General features: G+C 39.0%; 1 protein-coding gene across 2 annotated transcripts; it reads left to right on the forward strand.

Moving 5' to 3' along the window:
- The first annotated feature begins 128 nt into the window (after positions 1–128).
- lamb4 (laminin, beta 4) lies at positions 129–17202 on the forward strand. Of its 2 annotated transcripts, none has more exons than XM_027020731.3 (36): positions 129–248; positions 489–558; positions 2085–2148; positions 2592–2749; positions 3959–4094; positions 4328–4401; positions 4499–4687; positions 4767–4830; positions 5199–5413; positions 5660–5780; positions 6475–6663; positions 6769–6924; positions 7200–7309; positions 7434–7513; positions 7602–7758; positions 7964–8314; positions 8543–8728; positions 9134–9243; positions 9352–9472; positions 9579–9756; positions 10081–10224; positions 10352–10583; positions 10898–11055; positions 11241–11465; positions 11606–11823; positions 11934–12030; positions 12162–12528; positions 12750–12910; positions 13057–13256; positions 13554–13739; positions 14009–14153; positions 14398–14605; positions 14712–14847; positions 14944–15114; positions 15258–15411; positions 15621–17202. In XM_027020731.3, exons 3-36 carry the CDS (start codon positions 2112–2114, stop codon positions 15758–15760), a joined length of 5574 nt encoding a protein of 1857 aa, XP_026876532.2. In that variant the 5' UTR covers positions 129–248; positions 489–558; positions 2085–2111; the 3' UTR covers positions 15761–17202. The 2 variants fall into 2 exon arrangements, with proteins under 2 accessions (XP_026876532.2, XP_081568166.1); XM_081712040.1 differs by having other exon boundaries at positions 15258–15463; positions 15621–15744.
- The last annotated feature ends 78 nt before the right edge of the window (positions 17203–17280 follow it).

Here is a 17280-nt window from a genome sequence, read left to right on the forward strand (position 1 = left end):
CTCCTCTCTCCCTCTCTCTCACACACACACACACACACACACACACACACACACACACACACTCTACTGTTCAGGTGTGCCTTTACATGCTTTACATACACCTTTCACAACCGCTTCTGCCTGCAACAGCTGAACAACAGTGCGGGAGGGTATATAAGACTTGAAGTAGAACTGCACCTTTTCTGCTTTTCTGCATGGAAATCTTCCTTCTAGTCCCCCCCACACACATCAATATTTCTATCTCTAATGTAAGTAACAAGATTCTATTTTTACTATTTGCAGTAGTATTTAATTAATTTAGTCTTTAGTATTAATAATAGTAGTTAATCCTTAACATTGTCAAATAGCTCACTATCAAAATTAACTAAAATATTATATTGCAAGTCACATTTTTTCTATATAGAATACTCTCTGTTATGCTTGCTTTGTCTGAAAGCCATGGTGTCTATTTAAAGCACTGAGATCTTTCTAATTGTTGGACTTGTAAGATCTTACAGCCATAGCTTCTCAGGACAGTGCTCCAGTTGCAAGCTGTGTGGCTCCATATCGTCTGCAGTGGTATGTGTGCTAAATCCTACCTCACACTAGGTTAATAATGGTGGATTAATCTACAAGTGTGTTTTTGTTGTTTTCTCTTTTATTCTGTTTGCAGAAGATTTTATGGGATAGTATAACACAGAGCAAGTCCTCGGATATAAGAAATTAGATTATTACCCATAGTAGTATATTTTATGAAGCCTTTTTTATTATATATAAATATAAATTTTTATTACATATATATATCCAGTATACCATCATCGTGTAATCTTATTGTCCTGTTTCACTTGCCATTTATCATCATGCAGGATGAACGAATTAGTGCTAGATGGTATGTGCTCTGTTTTAGCTGCATATTGTAATGTATAGGCTACATTAGCACAGTTCCAAGGTATATTGTTCAGCTTCTGATGTCCATAACTACAGACTGGAGGCACATTTACTTGGAGTATAAATATCAAATTACAGGCAACATCACAGAACTACAGTAATGGGCAGCTGGGGGTGTGGGGCCTTGGGCACTGCATACATGGGTACATTGACCTGCACACATATGTTGTAGATGCCTTTTGTAGTTAACTTTATAGCCTACAGTAGATTTCTGCAAGCTTCTGTTGTTCATCATCTTATATTTAATATGCTGTTTACAGTTTATAATGATTCAAATCTGTGATGTGAGGCAGAATAAAAGCCCTCTTTGTTGTTGTTGCTATTTCTATACTCACAGACTTTCTAGAGGGTCTGAAAATGTTTACATATTGACCCATTTGTTAACTTTCAGGCTACACGCTGTGTGTAAAACACAGCTCCCACAGTAATCTAGCACTGTTTTCAGCTAAGACCTGCTGACACTGCCTCGCGCCCGAGAGCTCATAGGACTTTACATGTTGGAATTGGACAGCTTGAGCCCTCTGGCTTTTGAACAGCACTCCTATCAGTTTAGTAAAACCTAGGCTTAGCTTTGCATCTACTGCAAAAATTGACAGGAAGACATTTACCGTGGCATAATTTAAAAAAAAAAATTTTGTTTCAGCACTGCATTAATGGTTAATGATTATAGTTTCAGGTTTGGTTTATTTGTCACATACATAGTCATACACAGTATAACTCGCAGTGAAATGGTTGAGAGTGCTCTGTCCAAACTGAGGAAAGAAAACAGGGGTGCATAGAGAAATATAGATATTCTATATATGTGAAATATATATATGCATAGAGAAATATATATATTCTATATATGTACAAAATATATTAACAATGTATGTACAATATATGTATATTATGATTATATACACAATGTACAATGTATATGGTTGTGCATATATATGTACACAATGTACAGAATGTACAGATCCATTTTGTAGAATAACATATCAAATAACATTTCTATTACTGCAAATTAAAATGTTAAAAAATAAAAATAAAAACGTCATAAAGCTCAGTTGCATTCAAATGAGGAGCACCTAAGACAAAAAACCTACCACTCTTTACTTAATTGATTCCTTTAGAACAGTGCTTGTCCTTTCTTTCTTATTTTCATGGTTTTGTAGCCCTTGCTTTGTGCAGCAGGAGAAGCAATGGCCCAAAAGGAGATATTCGCATTGTTAGTCCTCAGTAAGTCTACTTCTATTTGCTCTGACATTGCTGCAAGCTGATAGAGAAATTGCGTCTGTATGCTTTACCAGTAAGACATGCAATCACTTGCTGCACTTGCATGAGTATGTTTTTTTAATCTTCTTGCTGACACTTGCCCACTCTTGATTTTCAACTTTGTTTATATTTCTCACTATGAGTTAATTGACAGGAAGAGTTTTGATCAAATGTCACTACTTACCAATGATTAATAGTCTTATTTCAACATACCTTAATTTTATATTTTTATTTATTTAAATTTTATGTTTTTTGATCATGTGAGTCTAAGAGGCTGATTGATTTAACGATTGCAAGCATGCCTCCTAGTCACTGGTAACTAATATTTACAGTATATGCTGAGAAATGTGCAGCCCAGAGAGGTGTAGGCCAAGACAGCTGAATCCATTATTCTTCCTGATTTACAGTGTTGGTAGTGCCAGCTCACTTCCAGGAAAGGTGCGACGGGAGCCTTTGCTACCCCAGCCTGGGTGATCTTATGGTAGGCCGTGCTGCCCAACTCTCCGTGTCATCCACCTGCGGCCTCAATGGACCTCAGAACTATTGCATCTTGGGATACCTGGAGGTCAGACCTCAGCAACAGTATTCTTTGACCTTAAGCGCTTACTCCTGTGTATACCTTTTTAACAGCCAATAACAGCCAAAGGATTTAGGCAGAAAATGTAGACTGGAGAGCTGCTCACTGAAGTGCTTAACAATGTACACATCCAGATTACACTGATTACATTGTATCCCTAAAATTCTATATCCTCGTCCAATTATACAGAAATAGTTTGACAATAATTATTTTTTCCACCCTTTAGACTGCAGGTGACGGATTCCAAAGTTATTGCCCTCTTGTGTTGTGCCTTCAGGCTGGCCACAGCAGCACGTGCTGTGTCAGGGGTAGTGCTACACTATAATTCTTTCATGCTTCTCAGCAGCAAATGCTGGATAATAAACATAAGCCTGCCATCACATAACTGTGCCAAAATAAAATCCCTTCACAAAGTCGTCTCTTGTCAGTGCCTTACCTGACAGGAGATAATTTTACTTTATTGCAGACTGATAGCACTGTGGCCAACTCTGTAATAGCATACTGCAGGCTGTTCTGATCTACCAGTGTTATAGGCTATTAGAGCCCCTCACCCTTAAGACTAATTCATGCATGTTTCACATCTCACGCCCAGCCCTCTGCACCCTGGTGATACAGGCACAAAGTTAGGTGTGTCGCTCATGGCTTATTTAATGTTTGCTTTATTTCTGTTGACCTGAAGACTGAACTCCAAAAAAATAGCTTTTCAATAAGATCTAATGCCATAAATAGTTAATGATAATTGGTGTGTGTTATTATACCAGCTATTTAATTTATGCTATATTGCATTTGTATTTTTCCTGTTTTGATGCCACATATAATGTGTTATGTGGGCCTTTGTGTCATTCATGCACCTGAAACAGTGTGGCCCATTTTTCAGACTGCCTTAATGTGTTATGCTGAACATGTATAACTGATCTGTTCTATTTTAAGCCAGTTTATTAGCTTTGCTGTATTGGACAAATAACTCTGTGATTATTGCATAAGATGTAATTAGTGACATGAGAATATCAATAAATGCAATACACATCTATCTTAAGTATAATTGATTTTTGATCAATTATAATTTAGATTTTTTATGATACTCTAAAGAGAATAGTTGGGAAAGCACAAGTATTACAGTTGATGAGTTTCTTTTGAACATAAGGGATTTAACATATGATTTTCCAGTGTACATGCGACACTTACTTTTTTCTTTAGAATGAACAGAAATGCTTCACTTGCGACTCCAGAAGACCCTATAACAGGTTCAACAACCCTTACAGCCACCAAATCGAGAATATCATCACCACGTTTGCACCAGAGCGTAAAATGAGATGGTGGCAGTCTGAAAATGGTGAGTCTTACATGTGAGTACATAGTGTACCCAAAGTGTAAGCAGGAGAGCACAAAGTAACAAGCTATGATATGTGTATATTGACTTCCCTTATTCTCACCCTAGTATGTCCTAATTAGTACCAATGAGTATTCCACTGACAGTATAAATAATATTAGTAATGGACAACTATTAATTACCTAAATTTCATTCCATGGATGACTTGTAACAATAAAATACATTTCAAACTTCAGGTGTGCAACAAGTCAGCATTCAACTGGACCTTGAGACAATGTTTCAATTTAGCCATTTAGTGCTGACCTTCAAGGTACCCTCACTCCTATTGGCACTGTGGATCTTACAGTAACATGTTAAGTCTGTTGCTTGTGTCAAACTCATCAGTGTGCTTCTCTCCTGCTGCACAGAGTTTCCGGCCAGCTGCGATGCTTGTGGAGCGGTCTAAAGACTTTGGCCACACCTGGAAGGTATTTAGATTCTTTTCTGCAGACTGTGTTAACGACTTCCCTGGGGTGTCAAAAGAGCCAGCAGCCACCATCGATGACCTCATCTGTGATAGCCGCTACTCTGGAGCTGAACCCTCTACTGACGGCGAGGTGACTCCGACATCTGTGTTTTTAAGCAAAAGCTCTACTTAATAGGAAGTGTGTTCTGAGTGCTGTAATGGTTTTGCAGGTTGTGTTCAAAGCTCTGGACCCCAGCTTTCACATTGACAATCCGTATAACCCAACTGTTAAAGGTTTGTTTTGTAACTTTTTTAGATTGACAATGTTGGAGATAAATGTCTTTTTGATGCTCCAGGGTATGTCCTACCACAGATCAAAAATGGTACATTTCCAACTTGCATGAGTTAAAGTTTCATTATAAAACTATTTTATTATATACAGAACACTGAATATTTTATTGCTGGGTTCAAGTTAACCGGGCAAATAGTTAAGTTTTGTTTGTGTATTGTAAGTGTAATAGTTAATTGTAGCGTGCAATGTCAGTGATTGAATGCATGTATAATATGGCTCTTGACTCTTTAAAAATTAGAGGATTGCACTGTACTATATAAAAAAGAAATCCAGAAAGAATGTAAGCAATATCAGTTTCCTTTGTGGCTAGAACTCATTACCATGACTAACCTGCGGGTGAACTTCACACGTCTGTTCACCCTGGGAGACAATTTGCTGGGGCGACGCAGGAGGAACCCCCAGGATAAATACTACTATGCCCTCTATGAGATGGTGGTCAGGGGCCGCTGTTTCTGCAATGGCCATGCCAGCCAGTGCATGCCTGTTTATAGTACCCGCGGGGATATCTTCACTGAGCCTGGCATGGTGAGTAGTAGCCATGAGTTGCAATCTAATGCAAATATGTATAATTTTGAATTTGTCTCACAGAATTTTTACTGTGCTAGTTGTGCATATTTGTTTTTATGGTCTTGTTTAGACAAAGGTGTTCAGATTTGTATTTATTTTGACAGGATACATATTTCTAGTAATATTAGGAGCCCAAAGGTACAAGTGAAGAACTTTTTTCCCATTGGCTTCCAGAGTGTAAAAACTCTCTGCCTTTGCTCCCAGGTACATGGGCGATGTGTATGTCAACACAACACCATGGGGGATAACTGTGAGAAGTGCCAGGACCTTTACAATGATGCCCCCTGGAGGCCAGCTGGAACCACTAACCCACATGTTTGCAAAAGTAAACAAAATACTTACCTAATACTACCTAATACCACTATTACTGCGACTACTGCTATTTCTACTCTTCCTCCTCTACCTCATAATAATAATAATAATAATAATAATAATAATAATAATAATAATAATAATGTGATTTCTATAGTGTAGCAAAGTGTGGGTAGTGTTAGTATAGTGCAGTTTAGTTTAAGTTGCTCTGGATAAACATGTCAGCCAAATGTATAACATGTAAATAATAACAGCAATAAAAATTCTGCTAATAATAATGTTGCTGATTGTTATTATTATTAGCATTATTATTATATAGCATCTAATACTAAAATTAAACTGAATTAAATAAAAAATGGAAAAATGGGGTTGGGTGAGGTAACATTTAAACAATTAACAAAATGAATTAAATATAAGTAAAACTTAATAAAACAAAAATAAATACAGGTATATATTATGTGTATTTCATTCTTTGTATTTCATTCTCTGTTTAATCAGTACTTCATGTCTGTCAGAAATCTGGCAGGCATTCTGAACATGTATGAACTTTAAAATCAGTCAAAGAATCTTAAAATCACTTCTAAAAGAAGCAAGCAAGCAGTGCAATGGTGGTAATATGTCCTTCTTGTGCATCTACATACTGTGGTTAAACAATTGCAATCTGCAATTTGAAATCTTGATACATGAATTAATTTATCTTGTTTCAGGGTGTAACTGTAATGGACACTCAGAGCGGTGTCACTTTGACTTCGAGCGTTACAAGGCCACTGGGCAGGTCAGTGGTGGTGTGTGTGATGACTGTAGAAACAACCGAATGGGTCCGCAGTGTGAGCAGTGCCAGTTGTACCACTTCCGGGACCCTCAGCGCTCTTTAGAAGACCCTCACGCCTGTATATGTGAGTGCATTCAGAAAGGACTGTTACAGGATCTTTAAAGGCTTTAGGTAGATGCCTCTGTGGCCTTGCTGACATTTTGTTCTGTTTCATCCTTCTGCTGTGTAGCTTGTACCTGTCACCAAGCAGGGTCTGTAGATGGAGGGTTATGTGACCCAGTGAGTGGTCGATGTGTGTGCAAGCAGAACGTAGAGGGTGAACACTGTGACCAATGCAAGTTCGGCTTCTACGGACTCAGCCAGGATGACCCCAGAGGTTGTCGGAGTAAGAGAGCTTCTCCTTCTTTCCAAGATAGATGGGAGTACGCTAATTTCATCTGTACATAATATGTCACTTTGCTGCATTATTAAACGTCCATAAATTGAGCTCCCAAAACATGTCTACTGTGCGTATACTTGCACCATTTTGCAAAACTTCAAACCTGGAGCTGCAAAATTACAATAAAATGGGAATTCCAGTTTATGAGCTTTCCAAGCAATTTGAAAGTGCATAAATCTTTTTTCTAACTCTTCATATGTGCTTGTTTCATGTGGGTCCAGTGTGTAGGTGTAACCTCTTGGGCACTATACGCACATCCCCATGTGACCAGACCACAGGCCAGTGTATTTGTGAGCATTTTGCCTATGGACCAGAGTGCGACCAGTGTGTAGTGAGTCCAAAAAAATCCATTGCTACTACTTCCCTACAAAATGTTTCAAATAAATCTAAGTTATATTTAGATATAATATAATTTTGCGAAAAAATAAATTTTGATTTTTACTGTTTTTTTTCAGCCAGGATACTGGGGTCTAGGAAATACTGTTTTTGGCTGCTTACCTTGTGACTGTGACATAGGAGGGGCCTTTAGTACCACGTAAGATGGTAGTTTCTGAATACCATTCCTCTGATATTGCTATTGTCATTTGGAAAATGCGACATCATCTGTATGTACACATGCAAAGGTGCTCCCCATCAAGTGGACAGTGTCAGTGCAGAGCCAATATGGTGGGACGCAACTGTAGTGATCCTGCACCTGGTCACTTTCTGGCCCCTCTCGACTTCTATCTCTATGAGGCTGAAAATGCCGTCCCTCTGGACTCGAAGTGCTCATCGTACCTGGTGGGTGACATAATGGAAGCTGCCCATACTTGTACTGGGGTGAATCACTTGTTTTCTCATGTAAAGAGAGGAAGCTAACTCTGAAATTTTTGCAAGATTGATATATAGGGTTCACACAACCATATAGAGTTTATATCACATTTTTACAGTTGGCATTCATGCTTTTGTGGACATGGCATGAATGATGTGTGTCTCTTTTTCCTAGGTGAGACCTACTGCTCCGCCTTTACCACCCGCCTCTCTCACATCTGAAAATCCCCACCCACGTCCTTACTGCTCTCCAGGAACCACAGTTCAAGAACCTTCTCCACTTCCTTATTCTAAACCTGAACCACCAGACAAGGAGATTTATGACCCTTATTACAACCAGCCTTTGCCCACTCTGGTGTATCCCACTTCTACATTTGCGTACCTCCATGGCCCAGCGAAACATGTCACTCTTCCCACCTGCAAGCATTACTTCAGAAGTATAGGTTATGACTTTGTGTTTAGTGATGGGAGGTTTGTGGTGGTCAAAGGCAAGAAACGTCAGGCTCGAAGGCGAAGACAAAACCAGGTACAATCAGGCAGACCATTCAGACTAGTCTAGTTTACTCTAGGTACTCTAGTAGAAATGTGCTCCATCTAGACAGCCAGTCGAGGAACGTGCTCAGTTCCAGCACCCAAACAACCTTACAATGTTTGCTTAGCTTATTTGAACAAAACAAAACCTGGACCAGCTTAGGGTCCCTGAGTACTGATTGAGAAGCCCTGATTGAGTCTGTTAAATATATGTTTCTTCCAGGGCACCATTTCTCTACAGCCTGGTTTGGCACATCAGGTTATCGTGCGACCACATATCCCAAATGTATCCGTCACTTGGACTGGACCAGGATTTGTACGAATTCAAGATGGAGCAGGGCTCAGATTCACTATCACAAATATCCCATTAACCCTGACCTATCATCTTCTTGTTCGCTATGAGCCAGAGGTACTTATAGAAGTATATAGAAGAATATACTTCTTCTTAATAATTTTGATACTGTAATTGTTATTGTGACTTATTACTAGATTTACCAAACCCCAAATAGCCAGCTCTGGTGTTTATTGTCATAGTTACACTAGTGCCATTTGAGCTAATATTTGCACAGGAAGCAAATCTGAGCTAATAATTGCTCAGGAAGAATACTTATTATCATTTTTGTTGGGCATCAGGTTAAAGGCATTTTATTTTCATATTTTCAGGTTATATATATCTTCTGTGAGAAAGTAACACAAAGATCTCATGGTTTTCTATTGGTGAATATCAAGGACTCACCAAAATACAACAAGGATTCTTGTAGAAAATGTGTTATTTCTATTTTTAATAATTCTGACATGACTTTTGTAAATGTAGTTCACAGATGACTGGACAGCCACTGTAACATTTGTACCTTTAGGATCTTATGATGGAAATTGTCCAATTGAATCATCTGAGAAAACTCTTACACTTCCCAAGACTGGCAGGTGAGAGCTGATCATTGTAATAGAATGAAACATTAATTCACTAATTATACTAATTTACTGTTGCTGCTGAGATGTTTTAAATTTGTTTTCATGTTCCAACACATGTAGGGCAGCCACTTTGGATCCTGCAGTGTGTCTGAGCTCAGGAACCCGGTATCATGTAGATATCACATTTGAGAAACAAGGCGATCCTGACCCATACTGCAGCTCACATATTCTGATTGATTCTGTAAGATTTTTAAATATTCATCACCAAATATTCACCATTATTTATTGTTCAATAAACAATAAAATGATTTTTAAAAAATCTTACCTGAAAAACAATTGTGTTGCAGATAGGACTTGTTCCAAAGATGGAGTCTCTTCTAAATTTCTGCTCTTTGGAAGCCCTGGCCCAGTATCAGCACTATCGCTGTGTGGAGTTGGGTGTCCAGCCAGGAGCAGGCACCATACCTGAGGTGTGTGAACGCCTGGTGGCCAGCATGTCGGCCTATATTCATAACGGTGCAATACGTGAGTATCCTTCCAATATACTCAATTCTGCCAAATCTGAACAAAAATGTTATTCCTTATATACACATTCTAGTATACGTTTTGTGTATCGTTATACCACAATACTCCAGTAATGATAAAAAAATATGCTGACGTCAGTACTATTGCAACTGAACTAGTAGCATAGAAAATATTCATACAAAAGTACAGAACATCTTAAAAATTATGTTCTATAACATAAATAAATACTGGAACTAGGACATCCCAGGTTTTGTGTTTAGGGCAAATGTATTATTTTTTTGTATTATTGTACATCAATAATTGATTGTGTTTGTATTCTTTCAGCTTGCAAATGTAATCCTACTGGGTCATTCAGTTCATCCTGCAGTAGATTTGGAGGACAGTGTGACTGCAAACCCAGTGTGATTGGCCGTTGCTGTGACACTTGTGCCCCTTTAACCTTTGGGTTTGGGCCAAATGGCTGTTCATGTAAGCATTGCTCACATAAGTCATCAAGAAAACAGAAACACCAGATGTAGAGATTACTTTAGATAGATAAAGCTTTAGCCTCTGGTTGGTACAGCAGGGCTCTTTAAACTCTTTCTACTGTCGCCAGCATGTCAGTGTGAACCATCAGGCTCCAGAGCCGCATCCTGTGACTCCAGAACTGGCCAGTGCCCATGTCGTAATGAGGCGACTGGACGACGATGTGACCGTTGCTTGCCCGGATACTATGGTTTTCCTAATTGCAGGCGTTGTCAGTGCAATGGGCTGGCTGACCTTTGTGACCCTATTACTGGAGTCTGTCTGGATTGCCGTGAGCATTCAACTGGGCCCAGTTGTGAAAGGTATGAGTAAGATAAGATCATGATCCAATGGTAGATATACTTGTTTTTCTTAAAGTTCTGTGCATTGATCTTATTGAATAGCTAAATAGTCAACTAAAATTAAAAGTCCTGAATATTTTGATTGCTAGCAACAGTATATATATATATATATATATATATATATATATATATATATATATATATATATATATATATATATATATATATATATATGTATATATATATATATATATGTGTGTGTGTGTGTGTGTGTGTTTATGTGCTTGTGTGTATGTGTGTGTGGGTGGGTGTGCATGTACACTCCACTGCTGCAGGTGTGTGGAGGGCTACTTTGGTGACCCAGTCTCCAGGGATCCCTGCATGCCTTGCCGGTGTCCTGATGTGAAGGGTAGTGAACGATTCTTTGCCCACTCCTGCAGCAAGGATCCGAATTCTTTAACCCCGACCTGTGAATGCAAAACTGGATATGAAGGTCTCACCTACTCAGTCTGATTGATTTACCAAAGCTGCACATGCTGCCTTCCTGACATTAGTTCCACCAACAGAGAATGGAAGTTCTGTCATGGAAGTAAATCAATCAATTAAATAACACTAGAGATAGCAAACTCCAGCATACTCATAACACTTGTGGTTTTTTCACTCCTTTTTCTTTGACAGGCCTTTACTGTGATGTTTGTGCCTCTGGTTACTATGGTAACCTGCTGTTGCCAGGCACTAGGTGCAAGGAGTGCCACTGCAACAATAACATTGCCCCCGATGATGCAGAGGCATGTGATGCTCTGACTGGTGAATGCCTCCGCTGCTTGTACAACACGCAGGGGACTCACTGCCAGACATGCAGACCTGGTTACTATGGCAATGCACTGCTTCAGAATTGCCAAGGTATGGTCAGGTGACTCACAGCAATCAGTGCGAATGACCGTAGATCTTCGTGACTACGAATCTGAAAAGTTAAATACTATTGATTCTTCCATGTTTATATACGTGTGTGTGTGTGTGTGTGTGTGTGTGTGTTTTGCCAGAGTGCTCTTGTGACCGATGGGGTACAGATGCAACTCAGTGCCCACTGGGCAGTCCCTGTTTCTGTGATCAGGTGACTGGGCAGTGCCCGTGCCATGTTGGCGTAGTGGGAGTCCTGTGTGATAGGTGTACAGATGGATACTGGAATATGAATGGAGATTCAGGGTGTCAGCCCTGCAACTGTCACCCAGGACACTCTGTCAACAATCTGTGTGACCAGGTGACCCTCTTTAATTTGTATGGAACACAGCCTGAATCTGTGTTGTTAATGAAATAGCCATAGATGTTTGTAAACATAGTGATTTTTTTAACCTTTCTGTACACATTCAGATCACAGGCCAGTGTCCCTGTGAGCCAGAATATGGTGGCAAAGAGTGTGGTGAATGTGCATCAAATTACTTTGGAAACCCAGATACTCTGTGCATATGTATGTAACAACGCTAGTGTCAGTATGCCAATGTCATTTGTTCATAAATGTCAGTATTCTGACTCGCCATATCACTTACAAAATCAGGCACTACACCCTCCTAAAAACTGTTCCTCTCATCCACCTTGTAGCTTGCGACTGTAACATGCAGGGCTCCATCTACCCAGGCTGTGACCCTTACACTGGCGAGTGTATGTGTCAGCCAGGTGTGACTGGTGTTTTCTGTGACCAGTGTGCACCAGGGCATGACCCAGCCTTCCCTGACTGCAAGCCCTGCCACCCCTGTTTCCTACTGTGGCAAGAAATTATTACTAGTGTTTCAAGGGCTACTGAAACAGCGCTCTCCCTGGTCCCTGCTCCTGGGGAGCTGCAGCCCAGCGACACAAGCCTGCTGGAGTGCATGGAGGAACTGAAGACAAAGCTGGAGAACCTGGCTAGCCCACTGGGCCATGGCAAGGATGAGCTGGGCAGCATACAGATGTTTCTGAATCAAATCAGGTGCAGTGACAAGAATTAATTAGATGTCATAACATGCATGTACATATGTAGTAAGGCATTTGTTATTAAGCCTGCTGAATTGATATCAAAAATTATTTGATCACCCTTTATGCTCTTTATGTCTTTATATACACGTGCATATATGAAATATGATTAAGTAATCCTGTTAAAGGGGATAAACAAGTAATCCTGTTAAAACTGTTCTGTTCATTATATTTCAGAAATATAATAGAAACTGTAGATCCATACATAATTATCATTGACTCAACTCAGTTGCTGGACACTGACATTAATAACATCCATCAAGAATTCACAAGGCTCCTAGACGAACTGCAGTGTAAATTTAAAGAAGCCCCCAAAACAGATATAAAGGCACTGAATGGTAAATCTGCTGAAAGAAAATCATACAGTAAAATGATTAGCTGTTACTGTTAAGTTTCCACACATGAATCCACTCATTCTATTAAGCATCCTATACTGAATTTGTGGAAGACTCTGAAGTATTCTGCTTGCTCATTTTTGCAACAGACACCCTGGAGAAAATCCGAAAGTTCCATGCTACCTTCATGAAAGATGAAGAGCGGGTGAAGAAGGCTACAGATGTTATATGGGTCTCCACGCAGACCCGGCAGGGCACTAAACGTGATTTGACCAAATGCCTGCAGACACCATTGGATGCCCTGGAGAAGAAGGTCAAGGCTCTCAGTGTGGCCAGACTCAATGAGAAGGTGACATAAAGAGACTTGTTCATTTGTTCAGTTTATAGTGACTGAATCAAAGGTAATCTTCTTCATTTAACTAGGGCTGGCAACAGAATCAAGCAACGATGGAACCATGTTAAACTTTATAAAAAATAGCTGCCCATCACTTAGACAGTAAGCTATGTATGTGCTACATTCGAGAACTAAAAAGAGACTTCACATTAATAGGATATGATCTGATATTCCCATGAAGACTGTATATAATATCAGGATTCATATGTCCACTAGGTCTGATGAACTTTTTTTGAACTCTTTCTGCCACAGATCTGTGGAGCGCCAGGTAAAGAAGAGTGTGAGAAAGCCAAGTGTGGTGGTGCCCTGTGTGGGAAGTGCGGTGGACCATCATGCACTGGAGCCCTTCCTGTTAGCCGCGCTACCACAGAAATAGCTCAGAAGACTGAAGCTGGCATTCTCGACCTGCTCCGTAACATCACAGAGGCAGACACAAAGGCATGGCTAACCATAGCACACTTAACGTTGAAATTCAGTTTTAACATTATTTCTGCTGTTTACTTTTACTGTGTGTTGCTCTGATCTTGGTAAGTTTACTTATGTAGTGAAAGAGGCACACTGTCACCCTGTCCCATACCACACACACACACACACACACACACACACACACACACACACACACACACACACACACACAAAGAATAAATATACATTCACATACACATTTTCTGCTGTGACATCTTTGCAAGGTTGATTTCTGTTATTAGATCAAAGAAGTTAAGATGATAAATGAAGATATCAAAGACAAGGCACAGAACATGAAGAATAAAATCAACAACACTATGAACAAATTTGAGAAGGACAAGAATAACATTAAAAACTTAATAAAGCGTGTCAGAGAATATCTGAGAGGTAAGACTTGTCCTTGTAGCCCTGTTCTCTAGGTTTAATTGGCCATCACAATTTAGTTAAATGTAATCATTTGTAACCCAAAGTCACTTAAAATGACACATTTTGACACTGAAACTTATGAATATTCTTTAATATGGAAACGTCTGCTTTTTAGTTTTATGCCTGGCTAGAAGTTGAGAGGTGCTATGATATCCTCTTTTGGTATAAAATATGTAAACACACTGCTATACTTCTTTTGCCACAGAAGAGACAATGGAACAGGAAGACATAGACACGGTAGCATCTGCTGTGCTAGCTATACAACTGCCCAGCTCTCCAGATGGGATCAGAAAGATGATTCAGGATATCCAGATAATGCTATCCAATTTTACACACTTTAAGGAGGATGTGAAGTACTTGGAAGAGCAAACCAAATTAGCCAAAGACATAAAACATACAGCAGATGAAATCCTGTGAGTTCATCATCACTCAGCATCTGATTCATAACAAACATGTGGTGGTACTTGAGGGAGGTGTCCCGTTTCATTGCACACTAAATCTCCTCTTGATGTATTTCAGGAACAGAACTAATGAGTTTGATGTCAGTGAAATACAAAAGACCCTCAAAAATACTGTCAGGCTCCATGACAAGATAAAGCAGGACCTGAATGAGACAGAAAACAACACAAACGTTATAGCTGAAAAACTTGACCAGGTAAATACTTTACCCATGTAGCCTCTTTTTGTGAAATGTGTTGATGTATTGCAAATTCACTTTTACTAAAATCCTTCGTCCATCCGTTTCTACCAGAGCATAGCAAAGATAAACAATGTCGAAGATGAGCTCAACACAACTCATGCCAAAATGCTACTGCAGAAAATTGAGGCTTTGAAGAATAAAACTGAACTGAATCGAGCTCAGGCATTGGCAGCAAATACTGATGCTGGCGCCGCATTAGGTAACGCCACAGGTGCTAGTAAGGTCAGTCGCAGCAGTTCACATCTGTAGCCTTACTTAACAACACCATATTCTACAAACTGGGCTATTATATGTATTCTAAAGTATATGATAATATGAACCACTTGTCTTTTGTTTCATTTTGAGTGATGCTCTGTAAATTTCAGGATCTCGAAGAAGTAGCAGAACAATTTAAAAAACTGACTGACAAGAACACCACCAAGAGTGCTAACGACGAAGCTAATGAGCGCCTGAAGAACATAAAGATGGAGGCAGAAAATATGGCAAAAGATGTTGAGAATAAAATCAGTCAGATTGAGGGTATGGCAATTATGTCAGTTCAATTATGAAGTACCGTTAGCAATCACATCAGGTACATAGCACTCCAGTAGTCATATGATGAGGCATGTTGCATTTAGATTTTCTTTGAAGTTTCTTTCCTGGTACTTAAGGTTATTGCATGCTTTAACTTGTTTTTGGAATTTGATGTGTGCCCAAGTATGAACATTGTTTACTTCAATTGGTTCCAGAATTGGAGAAAAGGATTCGGGACACAGCCGAAAGTAAGGAGAATAAAATGAGAGATTTGGATGAGCTCCGGGTACAGGCAGAGGAATTATGGAATTACATTGCTCAAAAAGTGGAGAACTACTTCCTGTGCACCAACTAGGACTGTAACAGCCACCCTCTCGCTTATAACTCATGGGACTCTTAAAGAGTTTCTGCACATCAGCGGATATGAAGATATCTGGAAGATGATTTGTCCTTTTATCTTATCTTGTTAAAACTGGCAAAAAGAATTTACCAAGCAGCAGAGATGATTTTATATATAAGGCTACTTTCCATTCCACTTGTGGTAAATATATTTGAAATTGGTTCCAAAAACAGGATGCATTTCCAGTGATGTGTAGAATCGGTCTCAAGAGTTAAACACAATCCTGTAAGTTACAATACATTTTTTTTTTAAAGAATCATCAAACAAGTTCTATACAGATTCTATTTTTGTTTTGTACTTCACAGTCACAGTCATCCATTTAACAGCCTTTGTTTACTAACTAGGAAGGGGCTCCCTTGGTCTGAGGATCTAAAGGCCAATTATTCTTATCTCCCTCTAGTTTCAGCTTTGGAACAGTAAACTAAAACAAAATCACGAAGTTAAGCTCTACAATTGAACCAATTTCTCACAGCTCATTAAGATTAGATTGGATTGTATTTGCCTTTATTTTTAAGAATAATTTTTTCATTAGAATGTTTTTCATATTAACAACGTCTGCAACTTTGTCATCTTTTAGAAATAATGAGAAAAGCTGCAGGTTTGCCCTGTTAGTTGCTGTAAACAAATGTAGTCACTCAGGCTGGAGATGTAATAAGATTAACCCATCAGTCGGGTATGGATTGGAGGCTTGCTGGTTTTGGAATGCAGTCAGCCGTCTTAGGCAAAGCTTGGGGCCTTAATCATCTCTGTCTTTTGTGCTGGGGTGTTAACAACCAGATGACCATTCCATTGACTTGCAAAAACAAAGATGTCTTTCACCACAGTTCATCACTTCTGATTGATCTTCTCCCCCCCTTTTTTAGCTACCTAGTGCTCAGCCAACATTTTACAAGTTTTGAGAGATGAGGTAAATTATATAAAAATTCTGATGAGTTAATCACATAATGCATTCCTTAATGAGTACTTTTTTTTCTCAAAGGCCTTGCAGAGTGAAATATAAAAATGAATTTATGGTTGAATAGGGCTGCAACAACTTATCTTGGATCCGAGATACAGCAAAAGTATTTCATTTCAGTGTTTGCCTGAAAGATTGGAGTTCTGAAAACAGATTAAGATTTTATAAGACATTATAACAACCCAAAAGACATGTTTTTAAAAGACTTTTTATGTGTTATTTTACTAGCAATTTCAAAGACAATGCCACTTCTTGATATTCGCTTTTCATGGCCCAGAAAATAAATAAATATATTTTTTTCCCAACCACAACACTACTGGTTTAAATACCTGAATAGTATGTGAGATAAGAGAGTCATTGTCCCACATCTTCCAGTCTGTTGTTGTGCACACCAATAAAGCATTATGTTGACATTTTTCTGGAATAAAATTACATACATATTTTCACTTTAGTTTAGTGTGAAAGAACCACTTACTTCTGGCTTCCTGTAGTGTTCAAATAAACTCAATCTCAATCTGTC

This window comes from Electrophorus electricus, chromosome 4 (genome assembly GCF_041902795.1).
Source record: "Electrophorus electricus isolate QZ-2024a chromosome 4, ASM4190279v1, whole genome shotgun sequence".
NCBI classification, from domain to species: Eukaryota; Metazoa; Chordata; class Actinopteri; order Gymnotiformes; family Gymnotidae; genus Electrophorus; species Electrophorus electricus.

Bases quoted from the DNA above. Each gene is read 5' to 3' on its own strand.
- lamb4 (XM_027020731.3), top strand. From the start codon at position 2,112: ATGGCCCAAAAGGAGATATTCGCATTGTTAGTCCTCA. The intron at 12,911-13,056 runs GTAAATCTGCTG...TTTTTGCAACAG, and splicing joins AGATATAAAGGCACTGAATG to ACACCCTGGAGAAAATCCGA. The intron at 13,257-13,553 runs GTGACATAAAGA...TTTCTGCCACAG, and splicing joins TGGCCAGACTCAATGAGAAG to ATCTGTGGAGCGCCAGGTAA.